Source organism: Electrona antarctica (assembly GCF_951216825.1).
Source record: "Electrona antarctica genome assembly, chromosome: 6".
NCBI classification, from domain to species: domain Eukaryota; kingdom Metazoa; phylum Chordata; class Actinopteri; order Myctophiformes; family Myctophidae; genus Electrona; species Electrona antarctica.
In genome coordinates this window covers 39,588,785-39,609,972 of record NC_136811.1, presented here as the reverse complement: position 1 = coordinate 39,609,972, position 21,188 = coordinate 39,588,785, and the positions used below count along the sequence as shown (strand labels likewise).

The following is a 21,188-nucleotide window of genomic DNA, read 5'->3' as shown; positions in this document are numbered from 1 at the left end:
ATCGAAGAACGACTGACATAGAAACATAGCTTTTTCAGAAAACTGTCAGGATTTAGAAGACATTTTTAGAATCTGATCTCAGGTCAAATGGGTTAAGTAAATGTTCATACTTCATAGTTACTTTCCACCACTGCTAACATCACACAGGATGAGATGTGTGTGTAACACGAAAAAGAGGGAAATGTACATTAATAGCAGTACTGTGATGTCTCCGGTGTAGATTCAGGCTTTTGCAGTTGTTCTAATACTGGCCTAACGGATGAGTGCAATAGTTTGTTTTGCACATCACACCATGATAGATGATCACAAATCTTAGGCTTTTCAAAAAGTCTAAATTCAGAAGATGGCTCAGAGTATGGTTCATTTGAACATGCTTTGCAGCGCTCTTAATTGTCCAATATGAATCGGTTCATTAAATACGGTATAAGTAAGGGTGAACACTAAGAGAAAGTGCTCTCAGGAAACAGTCATCGCAAATCATTTTTGCTATTTTTTTAATAAACTTTGGTGTCAAAATACTATAGCATTCGTTATATCGTCCTTTGAGACAAACTCCATGAATCCGGTAGTCCAAGGAGCTGTAAACCAGCTGTGTAAACCAACTGTAATATTTATTTACAAATACTATCTTGACCCATGCTTGTGTTTGTTCAGGAGAACTGGCTAAAGATTAGGGGATTTACATGCAAGTCTATAGGTTCTACGTGGAATGATGGGTTTTCTGTAGTAGAATGATGAAAGCTAGTTGTCAGTCAGAGCTGCTCAATAATAACGTCTGGCCTGATGGTTCAAAACAGATCAATGGTTTCAGCAGAGGATTACCTTACTCTGTTCAATAACAGGCCCTAGTCTTTCAGCTTCTGCCTGTCGGCTGCTTTTGACATCAAGGAGCGTGAATTGAGACCCATAACAGCCATAAAAGGGCTGAGTAACGAGAGATAGAAGTGTGGGCGGAATGTGGATAGAAATTGTGCTTCATGAAAAATCATAATAAAGTGGCGAGCAGCTGACAGCCGAGAGACGGCGCACAAAATGTATCTCCCATCCATGATGCTTAAGCTGAAATTAATCTATAACAGATAACATTGAGGTGGGACAGCGTTTCACATTGTCAGAATCACAGATAATACCGACTGCGTGAGAGAGAAGAAACACTTTAACCACAGTAATTGTTCATAATTGAACAGTGGGCTAAAGTATGCAGTCACACTTGTTTGTCAAGCTGTATTGATGTAAAACTATTTCAGCATTAATAGCCAGCATTGTAACATATGCAATGCAACATATACAGTATATATCATAAACCTACAGTAGTAGAAGACATTACTATATATAAGTCAAGGCAGCTAGTCAAATTTGCACCTGCAGTGCAAACCTATGGAACATACCCCCTCTCTCTTGCACGCTCATGCACACACCCTCACACACAGAGTTGTGTATATAGACTAAGCTGCAGAGGTATTTGTCCTGGATCAACCCCTGGACAGATTTACGAGAGTAGCGGTCTGCATCCATTAACACATGCCTTGGCCTGCGGGGCCGTGCGCATTTAAAATACAGTGCATTTATTGAAACACACATGGATGCGCCACGAATCGATGAATGCACAGCCTAGACTGCAAGCTATACTGCTGTTTTTGGCGAGCGGAAAACCAAAGTCAGGTTGAAAAGTACAACCTTTGAGCCTCGGCACGCAGGATAAACTCTGTTTAAAATGCCTAGAAGGTTGAAGGTTACAGCTGCAGGACACATGCTGAATCTATGGGGAAAAGTATGTAAAACACAAGCACACAAAAACAGAACTCTTGTTTTTGTTTTTTTGCTCTACCGGAGTGCACCGAGTTCATTGGGTTCACCCGAGGATTCACGTTACAAAGTTAGACAGCTTCTACAAAAGACAACAGCATTCAATAAGACGCTACGCTCCTCCTGCCTCTCTCTCTACTCACCTCTCTTTCCGCGTGACGACAAGGCAACGGTTGGCTTTCTGTGCACACACAGCTGTACTCTCCTTCACCCGCACAGCACCTCCACTTACTGCTCCTCCACTCTGCCTCTGGCCTCGCTCCTCCTCCTCCTCCTCCTCCTCCTCCTCTCTCTTTCCTTCTTTCCTTCCTCCCTCCCTCCCTCCACGCTCCAAGACAATGTAAACAATCTGCCTTGTCGCGGCATATGTCTCTCTCTCTCTTTCTCTTCCGCCTTTCATTCCTTGCCTGTCTCCGGGGGGGTGTCTATACTAACAAGTGTTTGTCTTTTCTTTTTGTTTTTGCCAGGGTGCCAACATGGGGCCATATAGAGGGGTACCCATGCAGGCTCACTTCAACCGCCTGCCACCCCCCCACCCCCCTCCCAACTTGCCAACTGGGTGAATGCAAGCCAGGCACCTCATAAGAACGGGCAGCGGAGGACACGTCCTCCCTTTCCCCCCTTTTGCTGTTTCCTCTACTCCTTCACATCCTGCCCCCCCCCCCCCCCCCCCCCCCCCCCCCTGCGCACGCGCACACACACACACACACACACACACACACACACACACACTTTCTTGAAGAGATTCTCTCTCTCATACTTAATCAGTTGCTCTAGGTTACAATGTTTGTTTGGCTGTTCTGCCACCACAGAGTGAGGCTACACAACGTCCTTTGTTTGTTACAAACTCAAGATAATATCGCAAGCGGAACTGACAATGGATCACACATAGTGTTGCTCAGATACTTGCATACGATCCTGTTTGAAAAAAGAAACTCCAAAATATACTGTGAATTGAAACATACTCCTGTAAGTCATTTGGATTCAGTACGTCATGGTGGCTAACTGTGGGGAATGTTTCTTTTCCACACAGCACTCTGACTTCAGAGCAAATATGACAAAAGAATACAATTGATTGTGCTCTCGTGTGGCTGAATGTAATGTGCACTGTAAAACAATTTGGATAAAGGTATGCTATATATATATGCAGCAGTTACCATTTACCATTGAATGATGATATATAAAATGCACACTCTCGCATAGGAGTACTATCTATTATTACTAGAGATGTCCCGATACTGTATCGGTATCGGGGGAAAGTATCGGATCGGCCCTTATTTGTCATATCGGTATCGGTGAATATGCCAGTCTAACCACTGATCCGACCCAGGGGTAAGGGGTTGACACTATGGCAGGTAAATAAAATGTTGGGGCATGTGGAGTTTGCTTTGGAGTTGCCCAAACTGTGCACATTTGAGTGAGGATATAGCACGAGATATAGCTATAAACACAACATGAGATCACAACACTGGTATCGGTATTCAGTATCGGTATCGGCCAACACAGAAATTGAGGTATCGGGACATCCCTAATTATTACATTTCCCAGAATTCCACAATAAACGTGCAACAATGTGCACCAGTTCAGGTCGCCATGTCATAGACCATGACGTAGGCGAAACTGCCGTTCCCGACTGGCTCTCTCAACAAGCGACGGCGCCTCCACGCCTCTCGCACGACATTGATCTGTGCTCTGGCACCAAGATAGAGTCCTTTCACCACCTTCAATGTGCTTGGATTCTTTTATTTACTTCATTTTCACCAATAGTACCCCCTCCCCCTGGCATCACGCCAACTTCCGTTTCTGAAAGGCGCCATTACTCACTCTGTCCGTCTATATTTCTCTTCAGAAGCGTTAATATTGTAACCTCAACACAGCATTACATCAGAAATGATCCCATAGGCTGCATCACTGCGGATGCAGCCTACATTCTGAGAAAAAAGGATTTTAAAACAGAGCATAAACACGAAGTGGACTGCTGTGCTTCCTTCTTCCGATTGGCTACGGCCGATCACGTGACACACGCGTCGACGCAGTGCAAGGCATGTTGGGTTACAGCCAGGTGCATGATGCTGCATGATTACATCAAGATTCTGACTATGCAGGCCTGGCTGCATCCAATCCAATATCACAAATTTCAATATTTTAATAATCAAAGTTTTAATAATTAATTATCTGTTCTACTATTTTTCTAAGGCTAACAAAAATAATGACTTTTTACAAAATGACAGCCTTTACAGACACTCGAGTTGCTCCGAACCAAATTTGCTGTGCCTATTTTAAGTAGCCATGGATAATGGAATTGTGTATAATATAAAAAACAACAACATGGTTGTGTCTCCAGACCTTTGGTGCCCGGCGGCTGCAGATTGTCTCCAGTAAGGGCACACCAGCCCACGGGGAATATGTCTCTGGAGTCGTAGCGGCAGTAGTAGTCGAAGGCGCCCCGCCAGCCGTCGAAGGTGACCTGCACCTCCACGCCTCGCAGGGCGCCCACCGTGGCCGGGCAGATGAAGTGGGGGTTCTTGCGGTCCACTGCTTCCAGCTTCATGCCCACCTGGAAGGAGTTCTGCTCCGGCACGGGAGGCTCCTGCTGGGGAGCAGTGTGGGGAGGGTGGGAGGATGGCAGTGGGTGGGAGGATGGCAGTGGGTGGGAGGATGGCAGAGGGTGGGAGGATGGCAGTGGGTGGGAGGATGGCAGGATGTCAGAGGATTGAGGATGGCAGAGGGTGAGGGGATGGCAGAGGGTGAGGGGATGGCAGTGGGTGGGAGGATGGCAGAGGGTGGGAGGATGGCAGTGGGTGGGAGGATGGCAGTGGGTGGGAGGATGGCAGGATGTCAGAGGATTGAGGATGGCAGAGGGTGAGGGGATGGCAGAGGGTGAGGGGATGGCAGAGGATTGAGGATGGCAGAGGGTGAGGGGATGGCAGAGGATTGAGGATGGCAGAGGGTGGGAGGATGGCAGAGGATTGAGGATGGCAGAGGGTGAGGGGATGGCAGAGGATTGAGGATGGCAGAGGGTGGGAGGATGGCAGAGGATTGAGGATGGCAGAGGGTGAGGGGATGGCAGAGGATTGAGGATGGCAGAGGGTGAGGGGATGGCAGAGGGTGAGGGGATGGCAGAGGGTGAGGGGATGGCAGTGGGTGGGAGGATGGCAGGATGGCAGAGGATTGAGGATGGCAGAGGGTGAGGGGATGGCAGAGGATTGAGGATGGCAGAGGGTGAGGGGATGGCAGAGGGTGAGGGGATGGCAGAGGGTGAGGGGATGGCAGAGGGTGAGGGGATGGCAGAGGGTGAGGGGATGGCAGAGGATTGAGGATGGCAGAGGGTGAGGGGATGGCAGAGGGTGAGGGGATGGCAGAGGGTGAGGGGATGGCAGAGGGTGAGGGGATGGCAGTGGGTGGGAGGATGGCAGGATGGCAGAGGATTGAGGATGGCAGAGGGTGAGGGGATGGCAGAGGGTGAGGGGATGGCAGTGGGTGAGGGGATGGCAGAGGGTGAGGGGATGGCAGAGGGTGAGGGGATGGCAGTGGGTGGGAGGATGGCAGGATGGCAGAGGATTGAGGATGGCAGAGGGTGAGGGGATGGCAGAGGATTGAGGATGGCAGAGGGTGAGGGGATGGCAGAGGATTGAGGATGGCAGAGGGTGAGGGGATGGCAGAGGATTGAGGATGGCAGAGGGTGAGGGGATGGCAGAGGATTGAGGATGGCAGAGGGTGAGGGGATGGCAGAGGGTGAGGGGATGGCAGAGGGTGAGGGGATGGCAGAGGGTGAGGGGATGGCAGAGGATTGAGGATGGCAGAGGGTGAGGGGATGGCAGAGGGTGAGGGGATGGCAGAGGATGGCAGAGGTTTGTAGGGTGGGGTGGCAGAGGTAGGAATGGCAATAACGGACAACTGGTTAGTGGACATCATTACCCAGTTAATGAATGAATGAGTTATGACTCACATACGCTAACTATTAAATTGATCAGAATGTTATTCATTTCTTTACAAATTGCAACATTCAACATAACAAGTTGTGGGCATAATAATAAGATTGGCCTAAACAGTGTCAAAACTAAATATGACACTGACTTTAACTAAACTAAATCACATTTTAACACACCACCATGAACTTTTGCAGTGCAGTTTGCCTGTTTCATCTATGTGGACACAGGTATTTGGTCATCACATGTTCGGCATACACATACATGGGTCAAGATAAAGAAGTTGGGGTCAATGTACGTATGAGTGTAATGTGTGAACAGTAGGGCTGGAATTACCGATTATTTTCATAGTGTTTATTTAAATATTATATTCAAAGTATCGATTAACACTTTGCGTTATTTTATACTTTTTAGCACTGTGTTGTGCAAAAATTGTGAAAATTTTTGAAATTTAGTCAAATAATCATTAATCGATTATTTGACTAAATAATGATGAATTATTTATGATCATTTTCATAATCAATTTTATAAGCAGTTTGATTAACTGCGACTGAACATAAAATCAACACCCAAAGAATCTGAACGAAAGAAGCAGCTATTGTGGCCAGTGGATGATCACTCCTCTCTTTAATCTGGAGTGATAATGAATCTTCATGAATGTGTGAACGTTGAGGGCATGCAGAGCTCGTAAGCCTTGTGCATTTACCTTGTGAAAGATGCGTGAGGGGGCCATCTCAGCCCCGTTGAGGGTCTTCAGCAGGAACATGGGCCAGGATGACGCATTGAGACGGAAGCCTGACCAGTGGACAGAAGGTTGTTCAAGGGATTAGCAGCCAGCAGTGGAATAAGTATTCTGATGTTTTTCTTAATTAAGTCAGTGGTTCTTAAATTTGTTCATGCCAAGGACCCCCAAAATGATATGTATTAGGCCGCGGACCACCAGTAGATTTTTTGAATGGCCAAAGTATAAAATATGGGTAAAGTGGTTACAATGTATTAATGAGACACTATATTAACACATTTAGCTGGGGACCCCCTGATACCCCTTAAGGACCCATGGGGGTCTCCGGAGGCCCGGACTCCATTTTGAGAATCAATAACTTAAATAAAAGTAACAATACCACAGGTAGAACTTGAGAATTCAGAATGTTACTTGAGCAAAAGTACACACGTAATTGGCATCAAAATGTACGCCAACCCTAACTACCAAAAGTAAAAGTATATTTTTTAAGATATTTAAAAATGTGTCAACATTTTGTGAAAAATAATAGCAAATCACAAAAGCTCGCAAAACGTCATGGTGCGACACATTGTGATCTTGTATTTTCAAATGAAGTATTGAAGTGAAAATTCAATACTTTAAATATTACAATATTTGCCTCTGAGATGTAGTAAGTATTGAAAATAGTTACTTTCCACCACTGTTAGCAACAATACAGACAATGACATTCTTGAAATTCAAAATAACTGCACATAATCATAGATATATTCATTCCAATTGCTCTGAATAAGAGCCTATAACACGCACGCACCACGCACACACACGCACGCGCACCCACACACCCACACACCCACACACACACACACACAAAGATAAGGGTTAGTGACATTTTGTTTTCAAAACATCCAAAACCTTGATGTTGAACCAAAAACATGGGCTACAGGAATTTAAAGAGCAACACTAAAACCACCCTTTCAAGCGAGTAAATCGTGTAGCCACTTCATAATGCAACTGGTGCGGTGCCAATCTCAACTTGAGTGTTCATTGCTGTGGGCAGTGTGACCTTGGACAAATGTGGTGACTTTGTGCTGCAATCCATGCCTCTTGAGCACTGTCCAATGTCATTAGCCTGGTTAATAAACCAGACCGAATCAGCCGTTGGCAAAAAAAAGTTGCCTACCAGCGGATTTCGGTCTGGCGAGGCTCAGTAGCACGCCTCTTTCCTACAATCGAGAACAGGTCGGACCAATCGGGACACGGTATGCAATATAGGCGGGCTTTGGTACAGTGACGTTCAATGCTTGAGACCTTTGACTGACAGTAGCTCTGACCAATTGCGTCGAAGAGAAAATGTTCCCCGGGAAATGAAATCCAAGTGGAGCCAGCCCAGACTGATATACCGCGACAGTGTTGTGTGATATTAGTCTGGCTTATTAGCCAGGCTACAATGTCATACCACCTTGGCCTCTCAATGAGTGCTCTCTCATTTAAGGGCTTCCATGCCATACCTAAAATATGCATTAGAATTAATTATACTGATCTTTAAAATTAACATTAAATACCGTATATTTAATGTTAATTATATATATATATATATATATATATATAATATATATATATATATATATATATATATATATATATATATATATATATATATATACTGTATATATATATACTGTATATATACACAGTGTCTGTCCATCTCTCATACCCTCTCTCTCTCTCTCTCTCCCTCTCTCTCATACACACATCCCTTAAATTGGAGCAGTGACAATCTGAGTCCCCCCCACCCCCCTCCCCCCAAAAAAAGTGTATAAATCCCCCTATGTGAAGCATCTAAGTGGCATGTCTGACAAATGCAGCAGAGGAACTAGATGCATGATGTAGTAAACGTCTCATTCTGGATAATTAAAACACTGACCTGACCACAGTCAAAGAACCCAGAGCATTGTGCAATACAAAATACAGTTCAATTGGGTCAGATAATGTCGCCTGCTTATAAGTTCTGAAGGCAGCTGGCCTCACAGCACAACAAAACAAAGCCCTAAGCGTGTTTGTGGCCTGTTATATTGACCTAAAGCTGCATACTACACATTGCTCCTGTTTGTTTCCAGTTATTTATGGTCACAGTTATCTGCCATAGCAGGTTAATTGACTGACATCTTGTGGTCGACATGGGAAATGCTGAAACAGCTAAGATAAACAATGTTCCCTCATGGCAATGCTTTTATTTCTACGACAACATGGATGTGTGTGCGCGTGCGTGTGTGCTTGCAAGTTCTCACCCAGCGGCGGCTGCAGCATGCCCCCGTTCTTCTCGCAGTTGCCGATGGGCTGGATCTCGGAGGAGTCCACCAGTCGCCAGAAGTCGTTCTTGTTGTCGGAGCCATCCAGCCGCAGGCGCAGCCGTGAGCCCGTCAGGCCGACCACGGTGGCGATGCAGGTAGAGGTGGTGTTGCGTGGGTCCTGGGCCTCCAGCTTCATGCCTGCCTTGAACTCGTTCACCGGTGGTGTGACGCTCTGGGATGGAGGGTTAGAAAAGCGGCGAGACGATTAGGAGAGAACGACAACAATGGCGTATCTGAGGCCGACCACTTAGGTCACTGTTTCCCCCGGAGAAAAATAAACGTTCAGGCATATGGCTGCACAGTAATGACAAAATGATAACCGAGTGTGGTCGTGACTATTAATCATAATTGTTAGACTCGATGAATCAGGGAAATTATTGGAATGTAATTCTTTCTCTCGCACAGACGCGGTATATACTACAGCGGTGATAAAGTGATAAATGTGATTATTTCTTCCATAGTGTGGTCATGCTAATTAATCATATTCTCTCACTATAAACTATACAGCAGATCGAAATTAAATTCAATGTGTCTCAATAGCTAATTGGTAATAGTATATTTTCTATGATTATTAATCTATTAAAATGTAAATATCTAATTATACAGTATTATGTTTTATCGACCCTTTTCACAGGTATGGCATTGCAGATTAATGACAGCTGCAGTTCATTGAATTAATAACTAATCGGTTTGATTTAGAGCAAAGAGCAGGCACTGACAATAGTTAATAGTATTGTCAATGCTTGCAAATCAGAAGTACTCTTAATCATATTACTGTAGCTGCAGCTGTTTTCACCTTATAACACATCTGTGAAAGCTTGATTGTTAAGGTACAAAAGCAATCCAAGAATGTGTGGTTCTCCATCTCCAGAACAGTAGATTGTGTTCATTTTTAGAGCCCGGCCGATGCCAGAATTTTGGGTCTGGTGCTGATCCCAATCCCTGATCCTAGAGACCACTGATGACGGGTGTTTACACCGATATGTTGTCATAGTGCAAAATGTTTTAATCAATTTGAAAAACATATAGATTTGATTAAAGTTTGTATTCAGAAAAATTTAAATACAAGCTAAAAACAATTTAATGAACACAAATACGTTTTTATTTAACCACTTATGACCTATTCAAAGATTTAAAAATAATTGCCGATCAACAAGCTCACAATGCATCACAACGAAACGCTTTGTAAGCTTGCAGATCTGCTATTTTTTCAAATGTTCTCCTATAATGGACACACCAGGTTCCGTGTACGTCATCATGTTGGGACACATCATCTGCATAATTCCTGATCTTGATGAAATGATCAAAAAAGCCAAATAATGGCCAACGTATGGGGCCAAACCGATGCCTCGGTCTGGCTCTAGCAGTTCATTCACCTGTCTGAAGCAGGAGGCAGGTGCAGCACTGGCTCCAGTCTCCTTCAGGTATTTCTCCCAGCTGAAATGACCTGCGGGGTCAAACGGAGGAGCATACAGATGGGCTGAAACGTGTAGCAAGTACAATGGAGTCGAAACGTGGTGCAAGTACAACAGAACGTCGCTGTCGGATGATAACCTTGTGTGTCCAACATCGTTACTTTTCAGGAAATGGAAAAGGGAACCTGTGTTCCTTCCAGTGGAGCTCTTGTTAATTAGTTCAACCTTTTATGTTACACACAGACACTTTCACTTTCAAAATTTTGCAAAAATAGCTAAATACCCGATCTACAAGTTTGGATTATGAGCTTGTAGATCGGATATTTTTTGCACTCTTGTACGCCAAAATATTAATTTACAAAAAAAAAAGGTTGAGACATGGAGATAACAAGCTTTCTGTCTGACAGCAATGACATTTAAAACAATAATACTATTGTAGGGTAAAAGATGACCTTGCAGGACAGTAAAGGCTGCAGCATACTCCAACCAAACAAGAACGTTGTGCTGCTTTGGCAGGACAATAAGAACAAAACTTAGAACAAAGATCACAACAGACGTCATAATAGAACGTCAGTAAGTGCAATGCTGGCGTCCTGTTCAGCAGTTCTTTCAGCTGGTCTAAACGTTCAGAACACAGAGCCTGTGGTAAGTACAAAATTGTGGTGTCCTCTAAGAAGTTTAGCAAGTCTTGCTGAGGTTTGCCGTCCTTTGGAGAAGGCTGCAGTGTTGTTAAGGGATTTAGTTTTGTCTTTTAGTGATTTGTAATCAAAATTAGCCATACCAGTAACGTATTCATTTGTGCAATTTTCCCCCACAATAGGAAAGAAATTGAGACAGATAAGATAACTGAGGCAATTACTCCGGAGTTTCTCCCCCAACAATGCATGTTAGTGCTTGAGTGTAAGGGCTGCAACAATTAAACTAATAAATTCAATCAATTATGAAAAGAATATATATCAATTTAATAAAATAACCTATTTTCATTAAATGTATTTCTTTGCTGGTGAAAGTTACAGGAGTCCATATGATGTGTTATATGAAATGTAAGCTTATTATATGAACACAATCATCGTTTCATCATTGACTGCATTCCAACCTATGTTCAAGGGCTTCTGGAAAAACTAAACTTGTCACTTCACCTTTGCGCACAAGGGAAAGGACAGTGTTATTAATCATTATTTAGTGTGTGCGATTATTATTATAGCCTTGAACACTGTTGATATCTACAGATAACAGTGAATAGATTTTATACAGTACACACAATACACAGACAGTAGATGTCTCTAAATACAGTAGCATAAATGGACCAAAAGGTCTAATAGGGCTGCAACAGTTAATCACTAATCGATTTAGCAGATTATAAAAAAAGATTTCATGCTGTTTTGTTGACATGAAAAGAAAATATATCCTCTCTTTTTTTTACTGCTTCTCTATTATTTGATTAATCCAAAAAGAAATCGATCAAATAATCACTAAGACAACAATGGATAGTTGCAGCCCTACTTCAGTGCTTTACTTGCTGTACCTCCTTGGTACTGGGAAGGCACCCGGGATGGGCGTCCACTGCGGGCATGCTTGATCCGTCTGGCATCTTTCCACTCGATAGCTAAAGCAGAGTGTGATAGAGAAGAGATGCTTTAATAAGAAGAAGAATACATTAATTATTGATGTGTCATTACAGGCACCACGTTGCATTGCCATATATTGTGAGCTTGTAGATCAGCTGTATTCAATATTCAATAGACACCGCTCAGTGCGGTACGCTTCCCGATTACCTGATTAATTGAAAAACAAAGCGATACAATAATCACTAAAAAGATAATTAATCGATAACTGCAGCAGTAGTACTACATATTTTTTAAATGTGTTTACAAGTTGCCTCACATCTTTGCTGAATTCGTTCCAAAGACAGAGGAAAAAAGACTTACCTTTCTGTGGCACTGGCTTCCTCATGCTCCAGCGATACTGACCAAGTTCACTACAACAGTGAGCTCTCTAAAAGACAGGGAAAAACATAAAAAATAGCAGCAGCCATGCGGTGGTGGAGTTCAGCAGTTTCGTTCACAGACAATTAGATGAGCTGTAAAGACATTGGGATGAGGTACCGTATTCGTCTCTGACTGTACGTACTACGTAGTATGTACTATGAACTATGTAATGCCACTCTGTCCAAAATGACTCACAATTTAATCATTATAAAACTACAAAAGATCATGAAACTTCATATGAGAGATCTCTAAGTCTACATCAGACATATTTGTGTTTTGATATCGGCTGTTGTTGTAATGGTTGTGGTAATAGTTTGTCTGACTGTATTGTGCCGTACCACTGTACGGCACACAATGAATTTCCCGAAGGACTAACAACTGTCTAGCTATGGTTGGCTAAACAGTGGTTAAAAACGTTGAGGCCACGTTGATGGTCAATTAACACATTATGGTATATAACATCTGATAGAAGGATGAGACTGATTGCACTTGAAAGCTTGTCCTGAAAGCTTGCTTTAAGCCACTTCACTTCCCTGCATTATGTTTTCCAGATGACATGAGTTATGATGTAAATTGATATAAAAGTTTACAAAAAGCGTTACAGATCATTCAAAGACAGACTGTCTGTGTGCAGCACAGAGTGCTGTGCCAGCCTGCGTGGGAAAGTGTATGCTGGTCTGCAAGCAGTTCACAGCTCGGTTGCTCCCCGCAGAACACGTGCCGCTCGCTCACGTTTAGAGGCGAGACTGCTTCGCAGACATGTTCCTCTATCATCATTATTCATTGATTTCATTCAAATGTACCTGTGTGGCGAGACCACTGGAGTTGGCTGGGGTATGATGCAGCAAAAAACAAGGTATTTTGTGAGCTCTGCATATAAATCCCCACATATGCCGAGAGAAAAGACAACGTGTATGAACAGTAGTCCATGATTGCTGTGGTAACACGGTGAAAATTATGTCGTCATACGACGGTCTCTCTTAAACACAGATCTGCAAGCATGCAACGCGTCACATTTGTGACACACGTTTCCACGTTCTGTACCACAGCAATTTATTCGTTGATTAGCTGCTGCAGCTGTGTGTGTGTGTGTGTGTGTGTGTGTGTGTGTGTGTGTGTGTGTGTGTGTGTGTGTGTGTGTGTGTGTGTGTGCGCCGTGCGTGTGTGTGTGCGTGTGTGTGTGCGTGCGTGAAGCAAGTAATTCCCTGTAGAAACTTATAGGACAACTATATTTTTCGATCCTGAATGACCAGCCTAATATTACTATTACTTACGTACTTGCTTATTACTTATTATTACTATGTGCATTAACTGCAAGCCAATGAACCAATCAGTAGCATTGTCAGTATTTGTCTTAATTTCTAATTTGTTCATTTATTTAGTTGCCAATAATTTAACTGTACGCCAGGTTTTTTTTTTTTTTTAGACCTATTGTCTTTTATTGCTATAAAATGTATGCTAAAAACAAATGCTACATGCATTAAAAAAAAGAAGGTCGAAAAAAAAAAGGGCTTCTGACGAATCCCGGGCCAGTGGTTATAATGACGGGGCCAGTGATCTTGGCCCGAAGTTGGAGGTCAAGAAATTCAACAGAAAAAGGGAGTTAGAATCTCAAGAGGAGGAAGTGTTTTTTGTTGAGTCATTATTATTAGGACATTATTAGTCAATGGACCATTGGTTGAGAAACAGTGGAATGTATACACATGGGATGCTGCATAGCAAGTGTTACAAAAGCACTCATCTTAGCCCATATCCCCACCCAACACAACAGTGGTCCCCAGGTTGGTTCTAAGTCAGGGTGGTGGTCCCTCGTTCACAATCAGTTAAAACCTAAAAACCCCCTGATCAATAGCATTGGTTACACAATGCATCACAGACAAGAAAAGACATACGAAACGATCACACCACCAATATAAGAATAATTAAGGGTGCAAGAAATACATTTAAAAGGAGGCTACAGACATGCTGATGCTACTTGTTGCACTGTATTATAGTGCTTCAAAGGCAGTCTTGTTAGCATGCTGGCCTGCTGTCCTGTCTCGGCAGGCAGGGGGCCGCCGTGGGAGGCAGATGGGAGGGTTACAACAAAAAGGGTACCCCAGCTGTCAGCCTGCCCTAGTCAGTCACCCAAAACACACTACACAACATCCACCAGGCTAACCGGCTGACTCGGTTAACTCAACTCCGCAGGATATTATTTACTCAACACGTGGTTGCAGCAGGCGAGTACAACTGAACAGGCGATAAGCCTAATTAAATACACAAATGCCCGAATTAACAAATGGTCATTATATCAATCGACCGGAACGATTCCACTACACCGCCGCTTGTCATTGAGTGTTGATGGTGTGTGCGGAGAGGTTCAGCTTTGAGGTTCTGTGACCCCTGTAAACTCAACCTGCGGTAGGCACTTAGACACAACACACAGGTCAACGGGTCAAATGGATGTAAACACACTCTTCAAACCACTGTTTCCCCGCAAATGTGCCATGTGCACAAATGCACATACAGCCATAACACAGTCTTAACGTTATAGCTATTAAATACAAAGTCTAAATAATGAATAAGCATTGGTAATAGTTAAGTAATGGGGTATGTTTACATCTGATACTATCGACTATACTACACTATACACCATATACCATCTTCATCTAAACAAAAAAGATCACAACCAACTTTCTGGCAATTGTTTTTCCATACGAACAATCCAGCTACTAACATAAAACGTTGATACAGAATGAATGCACATACCTTACTTAGAACTTCATACCAGTGTGGAAACGCTCCTCTCTCCTCTTCCCAGTTGATTTTTCCTCTCTCTTCCTTTCAATAGAAGTGCGCCTTTTTCTTGCGTCAAGGGGGGACGGCGTCCAAAATGAGAGCGCTGCCTCCCTCCTTTTTCCCCGTCTGGGGAAAAGAAAAGTGACAGGATGGATGGGGATACAAAACTCACTCACTACATGCCATGGTGGTGGCATTAATAGACAAGCTCACGACCGAATAAACCTCTTTAATAAGCTAATAACAAAGTTGATACGTGTAACAAAGCGAGAAAACAAAAACAAGAAACCTCATCTGATGTGTCTTAAAAAAGTATCCCCGGGGCCGTGTGGCTGAGTGAGTGAGTCTGCTGACAGAGACACATGTGAGATAGGAAGGATGCAAACACGCTGCCTGTCACAGTGGTGAGACTACTAGACAACATACCTTGCGGCGTCGCGCGCGTCCGACAAACAGCCGATCTACAAGCTTCACCGGGCGTCGCGTCGCGACGCGCGGTGAGCTTGGAGATCGGCTGTTTTTCCCCATTCAAAACACAAAAGCTAACAACAACACATGGACGCTCTCTCTCTCTCTCCTCCCCAACAACCAAGCCGTCCTGCTTCTCTCGGACACACGAGTTGTTATTATTACTACATTATACTATTACACTTACATGAGAGCTCCTCTACAAGCTCATTTTAACGCCAGTGCTCAGTTTTGTGTGCTCCAGTTCAGACCCGGTCGTTCCAAATCAGGCTACATATAAAAAACGTGTCCCACCCCCACGAAAAACGGCGTCGCTCGTTCGCTCGCGCGGGACGTAACAGGCTTCATTGCCAGTGTGCTGCTTCTACTACTATACTACTACTATCCAACAGGCTATGCTATGCTAACCACACTCACACACACACTCATGCCCATAGAAGCTATCCTAACATGCTAGCCGAATAGCTCGTTGACCTGATTATAAATATTAGCATTAGCAACATATATGAGCGTGCCAGCGCATTCCCAAACCAACGTGCAAGTTAAGACTACTGTACGAGCATAATGAGGGGTTATAACACTGAAGTCGTGCATAGAGGGTGAGATGTTGCTTAGTTTGCACATCCGACCATGTTTACCTGGCTTTGTAATGTTTGTGTTATTATTTTTTTTCTGATGTGGATTTAGTGCCTGTCCGCCATTTTTCCCCCTTACGCGATGAGGAGGGGGTGTTTTGCCAACATTGCTGGGCAGACAGACACACGCAGACTGGAAGGAAAAAACAGGGAATCACTGACCCCTGGCGGCCGAAATGTGTTATTGTCCAAAATGTGGTTGATGGCGATGATGATGCGGGTAATAAGAGGGTAACAATAACAACCATAGGTTTGGGTAAACAACAGAGGCAACAGTAACAAATATTTTGTAAGAAATTGCGAAAATAGTACATCTACAAGCTCACAATTATGTCGTAATGCCCTCTATTTTCAAATTTTTGAAAATGTTTGAATTTAAAAGTGATTAAAACCAGGAAGAGACAACATTTAGGCATATGCTATATTATGATATCCAAAATTCCAGATGATATCCAGTCTCAATATCTCAATATCGATACAATATCTATATATTGCCCATGCCCTAATTACCGGTCAGCAGAGACAAATTTTTTTTTGGGGGGGTCATGAATAATACAAAATATATTACAGAATATGAATATTCATGATTATTTTCTACACCATTATTGTAGGAAATATATAGGTTTTGTCTTCTGTAGACCTACACACCTTTTTCAATTAAAAAGAAAAAAGTGTGTAGGTTACAAAATCTAGTAGCTTTAATTTAAGTGAACCACTTTGACACATGCTGCCCCTATGTTGGCAAGTTATTATAAGCAAACATTTTCAAAAGATTTAATGTTTTTTTTTTATTATTATTATTATTATTATTATTATTATTATTATTTTCATAAACAGCCAAAATAACAGATCACCTATAGCTCACAGTGCATTGTGCATTGCCTGGTTTACCGTTTACATGTTGTTTAAGAACATGGGCCTTAAAGCATTGACTCATTGTACAGACTGACACAGAAGACACATTCATGGACTTTGTTCACCTGTTGAAGTAGATCCTGTTCGAGGTAACTTATGTATAATGATCATCAATAGAGTAGGAAGGCAGATATATCCCCTTGTGTGTATATTTGTATGTATATTGTTTTTTGTTGTATGTATTGCAGTGTTGTAGTGCTACTTTTAGAAGTGGGGGAAGCCCCATAAGACATGTGCACGCACACATGCATGCACATTTGCGTGCACATGTGCAACGCGCACAGACACCCACTATAAAACATGCAGACGTGTATTAGCCTGGCTAATAAACCAGACTCAAATCACACTGTCGTGTGGTAATCCGCCGGCAGGCAATTTTTTTTTGCCAACGGCTGATTCGGTCTGGCTTATTAGCCAGGCTAGACGTGTATAGCCTATTTAGAAACAGGGTTTACAATGCTTAATCGTAGTCACAAAAGTAATTTTTTTGTAAACAAAGTCCAAAAACATATTGTTGCCCAAAAAACATTTTAGGCTTGAGAGAAGTGGGGGGATGCCGTCAAGAAATTCTGTGCAGGTGATTATTTTATGTTGGCGTTTGGAAGTGCTTGTTTTCAATAACGCAAACGTCCCGCTGCCTCCTGCATTATGTGCAATTTTGAAACGTGGTACGCAGGAGTCAGGACCGTTGAGTGATTTCCCACAAGCTCTTCCAAACCCCAACACTTTCTCTGCCTGCCCCTCCTTCGCTTTCCCTCCACTGTCCCCTGTAGGATGATCTTTCCCTCCACTGTCCGTCCCCTGTAGGATGATCTTTCCCTCCACTGTCCCCTGTAGGATGATCTTTACCTCCACTGTCCATCCCCTGTAGGATGATCTTTCCCTCCACTGTCCCCTGTAGGATGATCTTTCCCTCCACTGTCCCCTGTAGGATGATCTTTCCCTCCACTGTCCCCTGTAGGATGATCTTTGATAGGGATGTACAACTGTATGTCTTGTGACATAACCATACCAGCTCAGTTTGTGACGTTTTGAAAGTAGAGGCTCCTGTTCTCCAGCATGGGTGGAAAACTAACTGTCTAGCATAATCATTTGTCCAATGTTCTTTATAAGATATACTGTATGTAGCATCCTTCTTCTGTACCACTTGTTTTCGAAGGACTTTATCCTGTGTCCAGCTCTCACTGCCATAGCCAGTTAGGGTGGAGAGTAGTGACAGAGCAGTGACTTACAAAGTCACTGCTGATGGTGTTGCTTCTCCATATTCTGGCAGGTTTTGTCATGGCTGATGTTGCTATGTCAATTTTTGTTTTTATTTATTTTGTGAAACTGCCATCCTCACTTACAAAGGACCAAAAGGTATTTGAAGTCCTTCACTTTGTCCAGTGTATACTTTTTGTTTGCCCGTTCATGGTAATGTTGGTTAGTGGTTGTTGGTTGTAGCTGTTGACCAGGATCTTACTTTTCTCTTCAATTGCTCTCGATACCACAGCAACCAATGCAGATAGGTTGACGATGTTTGAATACACACATCTGATCAGATTTCTTGGAAATAACTGTGTTGACACTTGACAGTCAGTCCTAAAGATCAGATTTGAGAAACAAATGGGATTTGCTTGCAGTCTGAACTCAATAATAGCCTCATTGAATGTGAAGAGCCTGTCACATACAAACCTGAAACAGCTTTGAAATATATCACAGTGCAATGAATCCAATACAGTACAGTAGCTACATCGTAAAGATATTTCAGATTTAAAAGAAATAAATCAGTGTATGCGTGAAAATGAGAAATGGTGGCCATTTGGTAATGCCATGCCAATTACGTCTTGGATAGCAACTGTAACAGTGTGATTTGGAGGAATACCGCTGAGGTTCAGTTGTGTGCAATGGTCACCTGGCAGCAACATTAATGCCCATTTCAGCCTACGGTGCAGGGCAGGCCACGGCCCAATGGCCCCCTGCACCCCAGGCAATTATGTTTGGTTTCACACGGTGAAAAGGGTTAATTGGCGGCGCCCACGCGCCTGATTGGACCTGCTTCACGCCTGTCGGCCTTCATTGCATCAAAGGAGACCCCTCAGTCCATCAGAAGCTTCTCTGAGTTATTATTCCACACAGACAACACGCACACAGGCACGCACGCACGCACGCACGCACGCACGCACACACACACACACACACACACACACACACACACACACACACACACACGTAGGGCTTAGACAATACCTTGTGTGTCATGTGGAGTGTGCACATACTCCCCCACTCACTCTCACACGTCGTCCGTGCACTAGTCTATGCATGAACATGCACCTGCATGTGTACACACGCATGCACGCGCGCGCGCACACACACACACACACACACACACACACACACACACACACACACACACACACACACACACACACACACACACAGATGCACTACACAGGGATAAGAGTGCTCACTCACTGTCACAGGCAGCCTAGTTCTAAGTAAGAACACTAGGGGTCAGTGTTGTTTTATCAAATGACTATGCATCAACTCTCCATGGGTTGATTGGGTTCCCTTAATTCTGTTCAATATACATGCACTTTACTTCATTATTATAATTATTATACATTCACACATCTCTGGGAATCTTGCTAATTATCTGTACTTTTAAGTATCATCTTCTGACTTCACTATATACACTCCAGCGTTATTTCCTGTCTTATTTTCATATTTCAGACTTAAATTAACTCTGGATATTGCTGTGCAGTGTGTGCACCTTGTAGTGACGTTTTTGTTGTTGCTCCTGTAAGCACCCATAGATATTCCTTACAGTTGTACCAGTTCTACGATTGTGTTTTGATCCTTTTAACATGACAGCTGGATCAATAGCTGACACATTTGTTCATCGATTGGTCATGTTTATACCTCAGCGTTGTGTCACATCCTTCGTCATGTACTCCACTTGTGTGTGTGTTGTGCCCAGTGGTGTACTGTACAGTAACTAAGTATATTTACTTGAGTACTGTAGCCTTCTTATAATACATGTTTTTATTTAGTATTTTGTTTAGTATTTGTAGTAGTACAATTCAAATAGAACTATTGTGCTTTTGTCTCCACTAGCTACATTTATAGCAAGGAACTCTTGAGATCCAAACTTACAAAAATATATTATGAATTAACCACTTATCCCTATATCAAAACTAGGCCTACTGAAAACAGCCGAGCTGTGAGCTTGTATCGGCTATTTTAAAATGTCTCACTATTTTCATTTCCATTTTTGGTTGGAAATGTTCTAAATTTCAACACTGCAATGATGAAAATGTACTTTGTAATTTGTACTCTTGAACACTTAATTGACGTATTTAATTGAGTATAATTATGCTTTGCCCACCACTGGTGCATGCCTCCTGTGTGCCTGGCTGTGTGGGAAAAATAGGTGATCTACAAGCTCACTATGCGCCACGATGCAAAGCGCTGTGAGCTTGTAGATCAGCTATTTTCGGAGTGCCACACCGACACGCAACAGAGTATACCTAAGGCCTCAGGATCTCCATGTGGTTTTGCTTCATTATTAATAAAGCCTCTTCAACCGCTAGGCTACTGGTACTGGGAGTCTATGAAAGTCCATCAGCCATTATACAAGCCAGTTAGCCTGGCAAATAAATGAAATAGTAACACTTGGGTGTTTGGCCACATCCAACGCCAGGCCACATTACTCCTCTACATGAATGAGTCCCAACCTGTGGGCCGGGCCCCACTGGTGGGCCATGAGGGAAGATTTTAATATAAAATACATTTATGTTAAAAAATTACATATTGGTATTCTTTGAAACATTTAAAAATGTGTTTTCATAGTGATACCATTAAATAAGAACTTGTTGGTTCCATTACAAGCCAGAACACAATCGATTGATTGATCATTAACATAAATCATGTTCTGAAAATGCCGCGAACGCTTTCAAGATTTTCAAGTGGGCCTTGATCCAGAAAAGGTTGGGATCAGCTGCTCTCCTCTCCATATAACATTCTTTTCTCAAGCTTGTAAAAAAAAAAGTCTAAGAAGTCCACAAAAACTTTGTCATGAGAAATCTCCCTGGCTTATAAAAAAAATATCTTCCGTCAAAAGAAGTTGGACAATATTGACAGGATACGTCAGGCTTCATTTTATCACTCTTCATAGGGAGAAAAAAACCCATCTCAAAT

The 21,188-nt window shown here is 43.0% G+C and overlaps 1 protein-coding gene across 6 annotated transcripts in view; it reads right to left on the bottom strand.

Annotated features, from left to right (window-relative positions):
• The window catches only part of LOC306924785 (polycomb protein SCMH1), a 31,081-nt gene extending 14,887 nt beyond the window's left edge, over nucleotides 1-16,194 (bottom strand). For 2 of the 6 annotated variants that reach the window (XM_079503425.1, XM_079503427.1), the window contains exons 1-8: nucleotides 16,098-16,194; nucleotides 14,962-15,117; nucleotides 12,151-12,213; nucleotides 11,739-11,828; nucleotides 10,184-10,254; nucleotides 8,745-8,979; nucleotides 6,442-6,530; nucleotides 4,153-4,399 (exon numbers count right to left, since the gene is read on the bottom strand). In XM_079503425.1, the coding sequence (XP_079359551.1) occupies nucleotides 4,153-4,399; nucleotides 6,442-6,530; nucleotides 8,745-8,979; nucleotides 10,184-10,254; nucleotides 11,739-11,828; nucleotides 12,151-12,175 (757 nt within the window). In that variant the 5' untranslated portion in view covers nucleotides 12,176-12,213; nucleotides 14,962-15,117; nucleotides 16,098-16,194. Of the gene's footprint in view, nucleotides 1-4,152; nucleotides 4,400-6,441; nucleotides 6,531-8,744; nucleotides 8,980-10,183; nucleotides 10,255-11,725; nucleotides 11,829-12,150; nucleotides 12,214-14,961; nucleotides 15,118-16,097 lie in introns of those variants that run through there. The other 4 variants (XM_079503428.1, XM_079503429.1, XM_079503426.1 and 1 more) reach the window with 3 other exon arrangements.
• Nucleotides 16,195-21,188: the final 4,994 nt, after the last annotated feature.